The 16,973-nt window shown below is 39.4% G+C and overlaps 1 protein-coding gene across 2 annotated transcripts in view; it reads right to left on the bottom strand.

Moving 5' to 3' along the window:
- Nucleotides 1-234: 234 nt before the first annotated feature.
- Nucleotides 235-16,973, bottom strand: part of CDK13 (cyclin dependent kinase 13) — a 138,878-nt gene continuing 122,139 nt past the window's right edge. Inside the window, exons 12-14 of one of the 2 annotated variants that reach the window (XM_031665375.1) lie at nucleotides 8,683-8,888; nucleotides 4,102-4,371; nucleotides 235-3,246 (exon numbers count right to left, since the gene is read on the bottom strand). In XM_031665375.1, coding sequence (XP_031521235.1) covers nucleotides 2,396-3,246; nucleotides 4,102-4,371; nucleotides 8,683-8,888 — 1,327 coding nt within the window. In that variant the 3' untranslated portion in view covers nucleotides 235-2,395. Of the gene's footprint in view, nucleotides 3,247-4,101; nucleotides 4,552-8,682; nucleotides 8,889-16,973 lie in introns of both variants that reach the window. The other variant, XM_021935857.2, reaches the window with a different exon arrangement.

Raw genomic sequence — 16,973 nt, 5'->3', positions numbered from 1 at the left:
CTTATAATTGATGACATCTTAGCATTGTTTTGTGGCTTAATTGGCAAACATTTTTTCTTCTAAGTGATATATAAAAGACTGGTATGTCTCACAAGCAATGCTGTCTTAGGATAGTATTAGAAGTTCTAGTTCAAATTTTCAATTTCAAAGCAACAATTTCCCTGTCCTCCCAGCCACTCTCCCAACATAAATATATAACTGAAATGTTTGATTAGAAAAACTATCCAAACACAGTTCAATTTTATATAAAATATTTAATTTTTAAAACACAGGCTATTCATGTCACATAAATATCTTCAATTGTAGGTTAGCTGCTTATGGTCAGCAGAATTATCAAGTGTGACTATTAAGAATAACTTAGATACTGTCACTTATAGGAAAGTCTAAAGCTCTAAGACTCACCATATTAAAATTTCAGATACTTGAATACTGTTGCTATTTTGCTAATTTCAAAATATTTCTTCATTTCCTGCAATGTAGTTTATAAGTTGTTAGTAATCAATATTCAAATAAAAGCAAAATATTTTTTCTTCCATTCATTTCTTTCTCCCAACAATAAAGAGTCCATCAAAAAATAAAATGGTCAACTGATATCAACTGTTTTATAGTAGTAAAATGGTAAATTGTCCTCTTTAAAATAATTTTACTGTTATCAAACTACAGGGCTTCCCACATACTGTTTTGAAATGAAGGTTCATAAGTTAGAGGGCACAGGGTTAACTGGCTTTAGAACTGGAGCAATATACATTCTGTAACAGTTGTTCCAATTTAAGATTCCAATAAAAAAAAATAAGTTACCAGAACAGTTAATGAACAAAATGATTAATTGGCACAACTCTAACTTCCAGTCAATTTTTCCATTTAGTGATAATGGAAACACTGGTTATTTACCTTTGGTTCCTTTCTAGAATAATAATTGTGTGTATATGTGTGAGAGTGTGCACACAGTGAGACTTGAAACCATTACAGTTTAAATAAGGACTACTCCATTCTTTGATGCTCTTCATAAAAACAAAAAAAAATGTTGAAATGAACTAAAGTTGTTCCTCTAAGTCTGGCAGAAGTCATAATCAACTATATAGAAGGTGACAGGAAGGAAGATAAAAGTTCTCTCTCATTGCTTTTTCTTTTTGCTTCAATAAACTCAATCTAGGCAATGTTTCTAGTTAACAAGTGAATAGAACTGACTTTCTTAAAATGGCAATTGCATAACTTAAAATATGGTATTTGCCACCCCTCCCCCACGAACTTTAACACATTTATGCAAGTTCTGTTATTAACTCTTGCTTCTATACTATGACCCTCCAATTATCCATGGCAAATGGAAACAGGGATAATATGGCAGCCTGAAAGAAAATAATACTCTAAAATTCTCCTGGAGCTATTACTTTCAACCATTTAAATGACAAAACTTTTTAGAACTTATCAAACAAAAGGTACTGATTGCAGTTCTGCTCCCTTTCTTTGCTCTCACTCCCCTATCAAGAGAAGGTAGTAGTGAAAGGTAACACAGCCCAAAGACAGGCAGAAAAGGAGAAGGTGTGACAGGCAGAGGGAATGGACCTAACCGGAACTGAACAGGCAGCCCCTGAAAACTTGAGAGCTTCCTGCCTTTTTAATGCATTGATTCCCTTTAAAAGATAAATGGGGGTAAAAGTTAACTATTTTTTTTCAGACCTTAAGCTTACCTGTTAAGGCACTTACTTTCCCTCCCCACCCCACCCATAATTTTCATATAAAACCCATTATTTCATTTAAATGCATTTTGCTAGGCTATGATAATCTGCAAAACAAAACAAAAATAACGTTGACCATTTTTTTCTTATAAAACTGTTGCATCAAGAGAAAGGTTGTGTTTTATTTTCTGAAATGAGCACAAAGTACACCTTTCACAATAACACTGAAAGCAGGTGCAAAGACTGACAGTGACCTTTGACTAAAGGTAGCTTTGTAAAAAGAAAAATACCAAATAAATCAGTGCCCTTTCTGATTGTTGTAAAACTGGAGGTGGGGAGGGGCTGTTTGTTACATAAAAGTTGGTCCAAACTTACAAAAAAAGCACAAATGTGCATAGTTCAGAAGATCTGCAAGAGGGCCATAAAAGGCTTATGTCCCTAAAATTAGCATCCACTTAAAACTGCAAGAATACAAAATAAAATTGTTAACTAGAATTTGTGAAGATGTACAATTGATAGATCTAGTTTTTAGAACAGCATGAATTTAAGCAAAGGTTTTTTTTTTGTCTTTTTAAACTATTGTATGCAAGACCCTTCTCCACATAAAAATAAAGCTGTTGTTGAATTATTATTATTCAAGTCTCTTGGATTGCTGCCTTAAATTGCAGCTAGAAAAGTCTTTCCAGATAAAAATGATGTGCCTGAGGAAAAACAGATACTCAGTATGGTAACCCTCTGCCTCTGCCTCTGCCAGTTGATGTGCTAATATGTCCCCTGTATCCTTGTGAATATCCAGGTCCTTGGGCAGGAGAAGTCCAGGTCTGTCCATGCATGAGGCTGGGGCCACTCGGGTTTTCCTGTAAGTTACCACCATAGTTATAGTTGTGCATCTTTGCTGGCAAAGGATGAGTACTCTCTGGCCCCGTGGAAGGGTCACTGCTGTTTGCCAGGACTGCAATAGGACCATGGCTATATTCAAATCTATGGTCCTTGTCTCCACTAAACAACATGGGACCAGTATTGAGGTAAATGTCTCCAAAACCAGCTACTGAACTGGGAAACGACTCAGAAAAGGCAGAAGGCTGAGGTGGACCACTAGAATGAGATGAAGCAGTACTGTAGTTATCCAAAGACTGAATATCTGAATTTCCAATGAAACTACGTCGTTCTAGTGGTGGAGCAGAACTGCTTCCTAGACCATCATTGCTAACATAAGGAGCAGAAGAGAAAGAAGACGATCCAAAGTTGTCCTTGTAGTCTGAAGTGGACACGTAAGTGTCTCCTGCTTGATAATCAATCCCACCTTCTCTTTTGGGGTCATCCTGGGGCTGATGCTGAGCAAGCAGCTGTAACAGGGCTGCCTTCACTCCGGCATGAGGGTCAGTTAATGAAGAACTGGTGGTGGGTACATGCTGGTTTTCTGTCCGATAATCTAGATCTTCCTCAGTGACTGGTGGTGGTTCAGGAGGCTCAGGAGGTCGTTGGTCAGGAGGCAGAATTCGAGGCCGGTCTGGTTCCGGTGTTAGCTCCAAGATCCTCATATCTTGATGCTGGATGAGGTCATCTTGTCCTAAGTGAAACAGAGCAAAAACAAGGTCAAAAGTTACCATGGAAAACTAAATATTCAAAATACTCAGTGTTTCCTGTAGGTAGTCCTAAAGATGATTAGAAGTTCCATCTCTGCCAAAATGTTAAATGAAAAAAGCAAAAGGTTTACCAGTACTATGGTAACTGGTAAATTTTACTGTATGTGACTTCTCTTTAAAAAAAAATTTTGTGTGTGACATGGTCTCACTGTCACCCAGACTGGAGTGCAGTGGAGTGACCACAGCTCACTGCAGCCTTGACCTCCTGGGCTCAAGTGATCCACTCACCTCAGCCTTCCAAGTAGCTGGAACCACAGGCATGTGCCACCATGTCCAGTTAATTAAAAAAGTATTTTTAGAGACAGGGTCTCACTATGTTGCCCAGATAGGTATTGAATTCCTGGGTTCAGGCAATCTTCCCACTTCAGCTTCTCAAAGTGCTGGGATTACAGGTGTAAGCCACTGCACCCAGCTATAATTGGCTGGGTGCATAATTCACTTATACTTCATTGCTTAAGGAACAAAAGCTACTGTATACATAAACTATGCCTTAGTCAAGTATCCTTTTGTATTTGGAGTTAAATATTATTTCTTAACCATAGGTTTACCTTAGAAATTTCTTTACCATTCATAATGAGTTCTATCTCACATAGATAATTTGTTAAAGAATCCATTCCTGGAAGTAAACAGACTAAAAAACGAACCTATTGCCAGTAACCTGAGATTTTTCAGGACAGCTTTTAGCAATGTCACTGAACTATACACATTATAAATAGTCAGCAACACTGAGTAGACAATTTAATGCAGCCGTGTTAGTGGTCTGGTATTTGCACACTTACCCGACACCGGAGTGCTAGGTTCTGGAGGTGGCCTGAGTTGTAATGATGCTTCATGTCCCGATCCATTTTCCCTCTCTTCTAGTAGCACATCTTTCTGCTTTGACTGCTGAGCCTTTATTAACTGAGTCAACAGAACTGCAAATGCACTCTGCACAGCCGCCTGGGCAGCATCAGTCTCCACTTTAGGCTGGATGGTCTGAGAAGGCTGAATTCCTCCCAACGGTTTCGAAGACTCCTGTTGTGGTGTTGATGGATCTGTCTGTTTTTCACCTGTTGCCAAAATTCCAGCAGGAAGGTTTATTTTATTTAGCTGCTGTTGAGTCTCAGAGTTTACCTTAATGTTCAACACTTGGACAAAATCAGCCATATTAACACTTGTTTTAGATTGTAGTAGGTTTAGAAGAATTGCCAATTCACTGTGGTTTAAGTGCTGTCCAGGGCCTGTTTTTACTAAAGACAAAATTATATTAATTAGAACTGCCATAATTCACAGCTCCTCCCACCCCCACACCAAAATGGCTCTGTATTACCATATGAAAATGTATATTTGAGGGAGAGTATTTAAGAAATATTGTAAAAAGAGAACCTCAAGTCTAGTTAAATATGTACATTTAAAATGTACCTGTACATAAAAAGAACTGCAGTCAATGTTGAATCTTTAGGGGTAAATACTTCAAAAGGAAAATCAAGACCACTACTAAAAACTCATGTTATGGATTTAACCAGGAAACAGCACATTGTGAATGGGAAATGAATAATGATAATGATAACAGCTAAGGGAGTGTCACGTACCTTCAAAACATTTAATATCCTTTATTCCTTACAAAAACCTTATAAGGCAGACTATTATTAACCTCCTTTTACTGAGAAGAAACTGACACCGAAAGAGACCGAGCAACTTGCCCAAGGTCAAATATTCTGTAAGTGGCAGAGGTGAGATCTGAATCCAGATATTCTGATTCCAGAATCTGAGCTCCTAACTACACCATACTTTCTCTAAAATAAAGTTTATTATGCAAAATCTAAGGTTATCTTTGCACTATATTGAAACTATGACGTTTTGCAGATTCTGATAAAATGCCTGTGTTTCTATTCAAATTACCTTTTTTTTGTAAGCAACTTTGGATAAGTTAGGAATGCCTACAGAAACATGTTTATTATTAATATATGCATATGATAGTATTAACTCATCACCAGTAATAGCAATTCAGTTGTTTTTCCACCTTTCAGTTTAGACTTGGGATAATTTACACAGGTCCTCCTTCAAGCAAGCTTATCTTAATCATACATAATGACAAGACTCAAATGCATATAATACCATATATGGTAACTATAAGACTGCAATGGTAAGAAATTCCCATAATCACAGCTGACAGATTGATAGAAGAGCAACTCTAAGATGATGAAAAACTGATGTTTAATGCTTTTATATTCTCTTTATATATTTTGAGATACTTCTGCAAGTTATTCTTATGACCTGTGAGCATGCTTGTATGCTACATATCAAAAGTCATTTTTCCTTATTTTCATTTCCCTATTAGCACAGGTAGTCTCTCCATGTGAATTCAGGGATGTGGTCTTTAATTGAGGTGCCTCTTTTGCTGAAGGGGCGTTTCTTATTTCAGCACACTTACTGATGACGGAGAAGAAAATGACTCAGAGGATTCATCTTTTTTTCAAAAAAACAGAATTCTCACTGGTTTTTTTTTGAGACGGAGTCTTGCTCTGTTGCCCAGATTGGAGTGCAGTGGCGTGATATGTAACCTCTGCTTCCCAGGTTCAAGCAATTCTCCTGCCTCAACCCCTGCTAGTAGCTGGGATTACAGGCGTGTGCCACCATGCCTGGCTAATTGTTTTATTTTTAGTATAGACAGGGTTTCACCATGTTAGCCAGACTGGTCTTGAACTCCTGACCTCAGGTGATCCACCCACCTCGGCCTCCCAAAGTGCTGGGATTGCAGGCGTAAGCCACCATGCCCAGCCTGGAATTCTCACTTCTTAATCAGAATACTGATTTTTTTCTTTTCTCTTTTGATTTTTTTAGACAGGGTCTCACTTTATCATCCAGGCCAGAGTGCCAGTGGTGCAATCTCAGCTCACTGCAGCCTCGACCTCCTAGGCCCAAGCAATCTTCCTGCTTCAGTCCCCCAAGTAACTGGGAATATAGGCCCAGCTAATTTTTGTATTTTTTGTAGAGATGGAGTTTTGCCACGTTACCTAGGCTGGTCTCGAAATCCTGAACATAAGCTACCAGCCCGCCCCAGCCTCCCAAAGTGCTGGGATTACAGGCATGAGCCACCGCACCCAGCTATTTATAGATAACTTGAAGTCAGGATTCCAGACCAGCCTGGCCAACGTGGCAAAACCTCATCTCTACTAAAAATACAAAAATTAGCCGAGTGTGATGGCACATGCCTGTAATCCCAGCTACTCTGGAGGCTGAGGCAGGAGAATCACTTGAACCTGGGAGGCGGAGATTGCAGGGAGCTGAGATTGTGTCACTGTACTCCAGCCTGGGCAACAGAGACTCTGTCTCAAAAAAAAAAAAAAAATTAAAGTTAAAAAAGGAAAATAAAAAATAAAACTCTCCAACATTAAAACAGGGTTGTAAAGTAAGTTAGAGCAAATTAACAACAAAACGAGCCCAGAAGGGGCAATTCATTTTTTACCAGCTAAAATGAGTAAACTAACAACCCTCTGTTGTACTAGGTTTAGTAGAGTTTAAGACATCAGTTCCATGAAGAGGACCACAAATAAAGACCTGAGAGTCTTGCTAAATATGACAACTGTTGCCTGGGAAAACTGATCACCATCCAAAATTTCTGTTATTGCCATTTCACATCCTTTTGTTAGCAGGACAAATATTTTAATGTATAAGGGGAATTCACTATTTCAAGAAATAATACTTTTGAACAACAAATAATTGCTTTTGGTATTCATAGAATGAGTACTTTAAGTATGCAGTCAAACCAAGGTCAAGTAGAAGCTTGTAGACTACATGGGCAAGCATTAATGGTTATCTTTCTAAAGCTTTCTCAGTTAATCTATATTTATCTTCAACCACCAAAAGTTCAGTCTGATCCACACATCTGTTTTAATCAACTAACTGATCAATCAACATATACTCATCTCTTAAGAAGTGCTAGTCTATTTTTTCATGTTTAATAAGCCACCACCTACACACACACACACACACACACACACACACACACACACACACCTCTCTCTATTTGATATCAGTCTCTGTTTTCATACAACTGAAACTAAAGATGAGTGCTTCTGGATGCTTTAGGCAAAATGAGGGAGTGGAGGTCCTTTTAAAAAAGTTGTTAAATGATTTTAACACTCTTGACAACATTAAAGAGGCAGACTTTGCATCAAAAAACTTACTCTATGACAGATTGAGTCAGAGGAAGAAATTTAAGTTTCCCTAAAATAACTAGATATAAGATACCCTTTTTTTTTTTTTTTTTGGAGACAGTCTCGCTGTCACCCAGGCTGGAGTGCAGTGGCGCAATCTTGGCTCACTGCAACAGCTGCCTCCCGGGTTCAAGCAATTCTCATGCCTGAGCCTCCTGAGTAGCTGGGATTACAGGCATGTGCCACCATGCCCAGCTATTTTTTTTTTTTTTTTTTTGTATTTTCAGTAGAGACAGAATTTCAGGAAGTTGTCTGGGCTGGTCTCGAACTCATGGACTCAAGTGGTCTGCCCATCATGGCCTCCCAAAGAGTTGGGATTACAGACAGACGTGAGCCACCATGCCTGGCCTTCCCTTCTCATATTTTACTTTGGGCAAAATATCAGATTCACATACATAAATATATAAATATATTGAGATGGAGTCTCGCTCCTGTCGTGCAGGCTGGAGTACAGTGGCGCAATCTCGGCTCACTGCAACCTCTACCTCCCAGGTTCAAGCGATTCTTCTTCCTCAGCATCTGAGTAGCTGGGATTACAGGTGTGTGCTACCATGCCCGGCTAATTTTTGAACTTTTAGTAGAGACGGGGTTTCGCCATGTTGGCCAGGCTGGTCTCAAACTCCTGATCTCAGGTGATCCATCTGCCTCGGCCTCCCAAAGTGCTAGGATTATAGGCATGAGCCAACATGCCTGGCCCCAATCTTTAAGATTCTTTAATATAACCAGAGAAATGATAACATTAGGAGTGACATGGGGTCACTATGGTATGAAAGAGCTCTCATTATGATTTTTAGCTCTCTTCTTCTACCTTTCTTCCTACTCCTTAAGCATCTGTAGACACTGAATGCGGAGCCTCACTGAGAGCAGTGTCAGTAAAAGACTTACTGACTCCTGCACCTTTAAGAGCAAAAAGGAAATACAGAAATCCGAGGACTTGCCAGTCAGGTAATTTGATGCTTCTTTATAAGTTACCTTAAGATTACTTAAAATTGTGGTGCCAATAGCAAGGAAACTTCTATACTGGCACAAAGAAATGTCTAGTTCAGCGAATAAATGTTAATTTTCATCGTTAGCCACAAGATGCTTTAACACTAGAGCAGTATGATCAGCATTAACTGCAAAACAATGTGAAGAAAACCAACCCATGGAAGCATTACTGACCAGGTGCCACATTTGAGTTGCCCTGAGATTTCAGCTGTGAAGATGGCAGCACACCCTGGGGTGTGTTGGTTCTGCTGTCATCCAAGCCCAGAGACAAGTCCTTCCTAGGGGCTTTAATTGTGGAAACATCATCGGTCATGCCCATCTGCTTCTGTCTTCTTCGCTTTTTACTCCATAACTCATGACAATCTTGCCATAAAGGAAGACTGAAAAAAAAAAAAAAGGAATTAAATTGTAAATGGCATTTCTTAACAAAAAATGCTAGTTACTATGTAGCACCAAAGTTATGCCCCACCCCAAATAGTTCTTGAAGATTTCATAGAATGGCTCTGTAAAACTCCTCCAATAAAAATCATCCTTATTGTCCCACTTACTTCAGGGCTTGCTTTGTTTTTACAGGTAAACTATTTTTCTTTGGCTTTTGAATAATCAATAAATAATCATTTATCAAAATTATGAATGAAGAATATATATTCATAAAAATAGGCTACTATGCCAGGCATGCCTGTAATCCCAGCACTTTGGGAGGCCAACACAGGTGGATCATCTGAGGTCAGGAGTTTGAGACCAGCCTGGCCAACATGGCAAAACCCTGTCTCTACTAAAAATACAAAAATTAGCCAGGCATGGTGGCGGGCACCTGTAAATCCCAGCTACTCAGGAGTATGAGGCAGGAGAATTGCTTGAACCCAGAAGATGGAGGTTGCAGTGAGCCGAGATTGTGCCACTGCGCTCCAGCCTGAGCAACAAGACTGAAACTCTGTCTCAAAAAAAAAAAAAAAAGCCTACTATCACTGTTGGTGCAACCTTTCAAAGTCAGTTCTTATGATAGTACATCATACACTGAATAAAACATGAAAAAGAAGGCAGAAAAAATATTCCACTTCCAGCCAGGCACAGAGGCTCACGCCTATAATCCCAGCGCTTAGGGAGGCCAAAACAGGAGGATTGCTTGAGCCCAGGAGTTCAAGACCAGCCTGGGCAACATGGCAAAACCCTGTCTTTGCCAAAAATACAAAAATCAGTTGAGCATGGTGTTGTGCACCTGCAGTCCCAGCTACTTGGGAGGCTGAGGTGGGAGGATAGCTTGAGCCCGGGTGGTGGAGGTTGCAGTGAGCTGAGATCATGTAACTGCACTCCAGCCTAGGCGACAGAGCCAGGCCTTGTCACACACAACAGAAAAATATGCCATTTGCAGAAACTAGATATGGGATAAAAAAATAGTAAAGGGCCAGGCGCAGTGGCTCATGCCTGTAATCCCGGCACTTTGGGAGGCCAAGGTGGGTGGATCACTTGAGCTCAGGAGTTCACCAGCCTGGGCAACATGGTGAAACCCTGTCTCTACAAAAAAATTAGCCAGGCGTGGTGGCACATGTCTGTAGTCCCAGCTACCTGGGATGCTGAGGTGGGAGGATGGCTTCAGTCTGGGAGGCAGAGGCTGCAGAGAGCCAAGATCATGCCACTGCACTCTGGCCTGGGTGACAGAGCCAGACCCCATCTCAAAAAAAAAGAAAGAAAAAGAAAAAAAAAAGGAAGGCTAGAACATAACATTTGTGAAGAACTTTACAGTAAAAGCTTACTTTTTACTAACTTGCTTGTCTAGCCAAATGCTCTAGAATTAAACTGATGCTACAGACAAGTTTTCAAAATAGGTAATCCAGGCATAGAGTGGCTCATCATTTATCAACAGAGTTGTGAATAACAACTACCAAAACTGCCCACAATTCCTAGTCAATTCTATCTTAAAATAACTTCATACAACTGATAACACGAGATAATAACTTTTGCTTAAAGATACAAATATTTGATTTATAAATGCTTTCTTCTTAACCTAATAAAGTATTTAATGGAATGTTACTGTTGTATCTATTTTAAAGATGAGAAACTTGATGCTTAGAAAGGTGAATAAACTTGCCCAGAATATCTACAAATTCCCTTAAGCAACCCCACCTAGTGATATATACCTATAGTCCTCAACCTGGATCTGTTTACCTCTAGGAGGTACATGAAGACTCTCCAAGGAGGTACACCTGGAATTTTTTTTAAAGGAATTTCCATATCCATGTCTGCTTTCCTAAGATTGAGCTTTGAGGATGGCCTGCCTGTTTAAGCAAGTTCTTCTTTCACATCTACTCTTTCACAATTACTCATGTTATAAAATAAAGGCAGATGCAATAACATGGCTGAATCTTAGCAATATAATATTAGTTTAAAAAGTCATTCCCAAAATATTACAAACAGCCTGATGTGCTTTTATAAAATTAACAGCTAAAATTTAAAAATATAACCTTTTATGAGTACATATAGATGGCAACAAAAAGTATATACAAAAGAAAACAGGGATGATGGTTACCTCAGGTGGAGGAAGGCAAGGGGATAGGTTGGTGGGGGTAGGGATAATATGAGTAAAGTATGTTATTTACAGGGTTCTAGCTTTTGTCTGGTAGGTTCATGGCTGCTTATTAACATTATTTAAAATAACTAAAGTAACTAAAATAAATAAAAGAGAGCCATGCATGGACCAATGATGAGTGACACAAGGATTATGATTAAACCAAGTCTATGCACCTGAGGTCCAAAAACAAAACAAAGGCATACCTCTCAGCCATCTTACTATGATGCATTGCCTCAGCGTGTAAAAACCTCCTGGAGTAACAAACAAAGGGACAATTTGAAATATCGATATTGGGAAGCTTTCAGGCATCATAAACCCGCCAAAGAATTTCCTTTCTAAGTGTGTGTATGATATGATGTGGGCCTCAGTCTCTGTTGGAATATCTTAAATTCAGATATACTGTAGTACTGCAGAGTGGGGTAACTGGAGTGATTCCACCTTTCCATCCTGAAGCTCAGGGAATGCATTGCTCTTGAAGGACAGCCCCATGAGAGCAAAGCAAAGTAATCCATCAAAAAGGGCTTTTGTTCCCTCCCACAATTTAAAAGTAAGAGATTCTTTTCTTTCCTTTTTTTTTAGATGGAGTCTTGCTCTCTTGCTCTGTCACTCAGGCTGGAGTGCAGTGGTGCTATCCCGACTCACTGCAACCTACGCCTCCGAGGTTCAAGCAATTCTGCTGCCTCAGGCTCCCTAGTAGCTGGAATTACAGGCACACGCCACCATGCCTGGCTAATTTTTGCATTTTTAGTAGAGATGGGGTTTCTCCATGTTGTCTAGGCTGGTCACGAACTCCTGCCTGACCTCAGGTGATCTGCCAGCCTTGGCCTCCCAAAGTGCTGGGATTACAGGCGTGAGCTACGGTATCTGGCCCCCTTAAAAGTAAGAGATTCTTTATGGATGATCTCAACACTCATCTCTAGGAAAAATAAACTTCACCCAACAAATAGCTAAAATAGTACAGGTTACTGATGCCAGTGCTTTCAGATGGATCAGGAATGTTTTCCAGATAACCAAACTTTTATTTGCTTTCTTGAAGGTTCAAATGCCAGCTCAGTCACTTACTTGATGTGTCTTAGGCAAATAACTGGACTGGACCTCTGTGCCTATTCTCCTTGTCTTTAAAAATAGGATTAACAATACTATCTACCTCATAGGGTAGAGGTACTGTATGTTAACATGTGCAAGCTCTTCAGCAGTGCCTCTTACAAGGTAGGCAATGTATTAATTCATGTTTGATATCACTGATCATTCAATTAGTAGTTTACAACTATTTCCATCAAATCATATCATGAAATATCCTAATGGCAATTGATATTTTGTCTTATAAATGGCTCAATGCTTTTTACTTGCTGTTAAAGAAAGCTTACAGGCTGGCTGCTAGTCTAATTCACTTTCTAGCTATATATACTTTATGTTTGACAGGGCATCTAATACAATTAATGGACTTATTTCTGACTTTTTGTTTATTTTTGAGACAGAGTTTCACTCTTGTCACCCAGGGTGGAGTGCAACGGCATGATCTCAGCTCATTGCAACCTCCGCCTCCCAGGTTCAAGCAATTCTTGTACGTCAGCCTCTCAAGTAGCTGGGATTACAGGCATGTGCCACCATACCCAGCTAATTTTGTATTTTTAGTAGAGATGGGGTTTCACCATGTTGGCCAGGCTAGTTTCAAACTCCTAACCTCAGCCTCCCTCCTGCCTTGGCCTCCCAAAGTGCTGGGATTACAGGCGTGAGCCACCACACCTGGCCTTTTTTTTTTTTGACACATGATCTCATTCTGTTGCCCAAGCTGGAGTGCAGTGACTCGATCTTGGCTCACTGCAACCTCCGCCTCAGCCCACAATTCTCATGCCTCAGTCTAGGTAACTGTGAACACAGGCATGTACCACCACACCTGGCTAATTTTTGTGGTTTTTTGTGTGTGTATGTGTTTTTTGAGACAGAGTCTCAGTCTGTCACCAGGCTAGAGTGCAGTGATGCAATCTCAGCTCACTACAACCTCCACCTCCTGGGTTCAAGCAATTCTCCTGCCTCAGCCTCCCGAGCAGCTGGGACTACAGGCCCACGCCACCACACCCAGCTAATTTTTTTGTATTTTTAGTAGAGATGGGGTTTCACCATGTTGGCCAGGATGGTCTCGATCTCTTGACCTTGTGATCTGCCCGCCTCGGCCTCCCATAGTGCTGGGATTACACGTGTGAGCCACTGTGCCTGGCCTAATTTTTGTATTTTTACTAGAGACGGGGTTTCACCATGTTGGCCAGGCTGGTCTTGAACTCCTGACCTCAGGTGATCCGTCTGCCTCGGCCTCCCAAAGTGCTGGAATTACAAGCATGAGCCACCTCCACCGTGTCCGGCCTATTTCCGATTTGTAAATACCCCACTCTCTCATTTGATTATTCCTAAAAAATTGATCAAAAGAGTTTGATACATCTTCCAACTTTCTAAAGGAATACCATGTATTTCTTCATAGTCCTTACCTCATAAATAATTTATAATTTTAACTACTCATTACATCATATTGCAAAATAGTGAGAGACATTATATTGTTTATAAAATGTTTTTATTTAAATATTGGATCAATCTGATAATCTTTACCTGACTGCTTTAGTAATATATCTAGCAGGATTCATTCCGTAATGTGTTACAGATAGCTTACAGAATGTTCCTGGAATGTGTTTTAACATGTTTGTTTTTAATGAAAAAATGCAGTCAGGTGTGTTCTGATAAAATTAAGTCTGATTTGGGTAATTTGCTCTACAATAAGGACACAGTTTATGATCAGGTTATAAAGTCGGCATTTCCCATAAATTGAGTCGGATAAACCTATAGTTCCAAGGTTCTGGCAAAATACTTAAAAAACATAATTAAGAAACAATTTAAAAAATGGATTGGCAAAGTAGCACTGATAATACATGCTGATTTCCTAAACTTTTCTAGGTATACTGGATTAAATGTGCTATGAAAAGAAAAAGTAACAAGTACTAGAAAATGTCATTTCATAAGTATTGGTAAGACAACTGAAAAAGCAAATAATTACTAGATAAGAAATCCTTCTTTAGATCATGTGATCTCTAATCCTTCATCTTTTTTTTTTTTTTTTTTTTTTTTGTAAAAACAGGGTCTCCTTATGTTGCCCAGGTAGGTCTCAAACTCCTGGCTTCAAGCAATCCTCCTGCCTTGGCCTCCCAAAGTGCTGGGATTACAGGCATTAGTCACCATGCCCAGCCTCCAACTCTTTACTATCCGAAAAACTGAAGTTTGAAAGAATCTTAACAACAAGAAGGTCATTAGAATCTTTTTTTTTTTTTTTTTTTTTTTTGAGACAGAGTCTCGTTCTTTTGCCCAAGCTAGAGCACAGTGGCGCGATCTCCGCTCACTGCAGCCTCGCTTCCCAAACTCAAGCAATTCTCATGCCTCAGCCTCTGGAGTAGCTGGGATTACAGGCATGTGCCACCATGCCTGGCTGATTTTTTTGTATTTTTAGTAGAGATGGGATTTCACCATGTTGTCCAGGCTGGTCTCAAACTCATGGGCTCAAGGGATCCACCAACCTTGGCCTCTCAAAGTGTTGGGATTACAGGCGTGAGCCACTGCACCTGGCCTAAAATGATTTTCTTTCCTTTTCTTTTTTTTTTTGTTTTTGAGACAGAGTCTTGCTCTGTCACCCAGGTTGGAGTGCAGTGGCAAGATCGTGACTCACTGCAATCTCCGCCTCCCAGGCTCAAGTAACTCTCCTGCCTCAGCCTTCTGAGTAGCTGGGATTACAGGCACATGCCACCATGCCCAGCTAATTTTTGTATTTTTAGTAGAGCCAGGGCTTCGCCATGTTGGCCAGGTTGATCTCAAACTCCTGGCATCAAGTGATCCTCCCGCCTAGGCCTCCTAAAGTGCTGAGATTATAGGCATGAGCCATTGTGCCCGTCCTTTAAATCTTTCTCTTTTTTTTGGAGATGGAGTCTCATTCTGTCGCTCAGATTGGAGTGCAGTGGCGCCATCTCAGCTCACTGCAACCTCTGCTTCCCAGGTTCAAGCAATTCTCTGCCTCAGCTTCCTGAGTAGCTGGGATTACAAGCACCTGTCACCACGCCCAGCTATTTTTTTGTATTTTTAGTAGAGACAGGGTTTCACTATGTTGGCCAGGCTGGTCTTGCACTCCTGACCTTGTGATCCACCCGCCTCGGCCTCCCAAAGTGCTGGGATTACAGGCGTGAGCCACCGTGCCCAGTCTAAAATCATTTTTGATGAAAGACTTTTCACACATAATGTTGAAGGAGTTCCAAGAACTCAGTGATATAACTATGACAAAACTCCTTACATTCTCAAATGCTAATTTACAAGCGTGCTTATAAAAATAAAAAATAAAATTGGAATTCATATGGAAATATGTCTCATTCTAAAATAAGCAATATTAACACAGATACGCAAACTACTTGGGAAAAAAAATCTCAGCCCTATCTCTTTCATTAGGTTGTACTTCCAACAAAATTTACGAATTTCTTCTTTATTTAAAAAGGAAATATTCGGGCCAGGCACGGTGGCTCACACCTGTAATCCCAGCACTTTGCAAGGCCAAGGCAGGCGGATCACCTGAGGTTGGGAGTTCAAGACCAGCCTGACCAACATGGAGAAACTCTGTCTCTACTAAAAATACAAAATTAGCTGGGCGTGGTAACACATGCCTCTAATCCCAGGTACTTGAGAGGCTGAGCCAACAAGAGCAAAACTCCGTCAATAAATAAATAAATAAATAAATAAATAAATAAGGAAATATTCACTACTGATATTTGCAATAACAATTTAATCAAGAAGAAAGAGAGCTTTTAGTCACAGGAAATGTGAAATTTAATTTCCATTTATATACATATATTTGTTTTTTAAAATATATAATACAGTAATCAATAAAATACTTTCCAGCATAAATATTTTACGTTAGAATAAAAGCCTATGGGAGTAACATAAGTTCAAGATGAAAATGGGACGATGTACAACTGCTCAACATTTTCTAAATGACTATCGGTGGTAGATATCAAAATGCTATGATAGTTGCTTTCCACTTGATACATTTACAAGAGTGATGTAACTGCTCTACTTAAAAATGTCAGCATTTACTATGTTACTAAGTAATATTACGTTCTGTTGAACATAATTATGACAGAGCAGGATCACCATCAACATTATATTCTTGCCCCCCAAACTCTTAATCTAATTCTGATAAAAAGAAAGCAATCAAATCCAAATTGTGAAATATTTTACCAAACAGCTAACTTGGAATCTTAAAAAATGTTAAATGTCATAAGATCTCTTCCCTAGGGAGTGATTACAGATGAAAAGGACATAACAAATAAATAGAATGCCGAACTTTGAAAAATTATTTATCCGGAAAAAAAGAAAGCTTATAAAGGAAATTATTGTGTCAACTGGGGAAATCTGAATATGGATTGACCATTAAATATTCTCATGTTAAATTTCATATGCTTTATATGGTATGCATGTAGAATAAAGTCCTAGTTCTTACAGATATGATTACATATTTATAAGTGTCACCTCCACAACATGATATCCAACTAGTTCAGGAAAAAAGCAGAGAGTGATAAAGCAAATGTGTCCAACTATTAATAACTGTTGAATCTAGATAAAGGATATACATGAATACTCATTGTACTATTCTTCCTATTTTTCTGTAGAGTTGAAATTTTTCCGAATCAGAAGTTTAAAAAATGTTATTTGAAGGGATACTGAGCCCAAGTTTTAAGATTACTGATATACACTAAGGAAAAAGCAAACATGAAACAATTAATTCAACAGTGAAAAATTCAGGTCCCTCATGATGTCAAATAATAGATCCTTTTTGGCTCTCAAATCATCCCATCAAGGCCAACCATATACAGCT

This window comes from Papio anubis, chromosome 4 (assembly GCF_008728515.1).
Source record: "Papio anubis isolate 15944 chromosome 4, Panubis1.0, whole genome shotgun sequence".
NCBI lineage: Eukaryota > Metazoa > Chordata > Mammalia > Primates > Cercopithecidae > Papio > Papio anubis.
The sequence above is the reverse complement of the archived record's forward strand: the minus strand, read 5'-3'. Positions and strand labels throughout refer to the sequence as shown.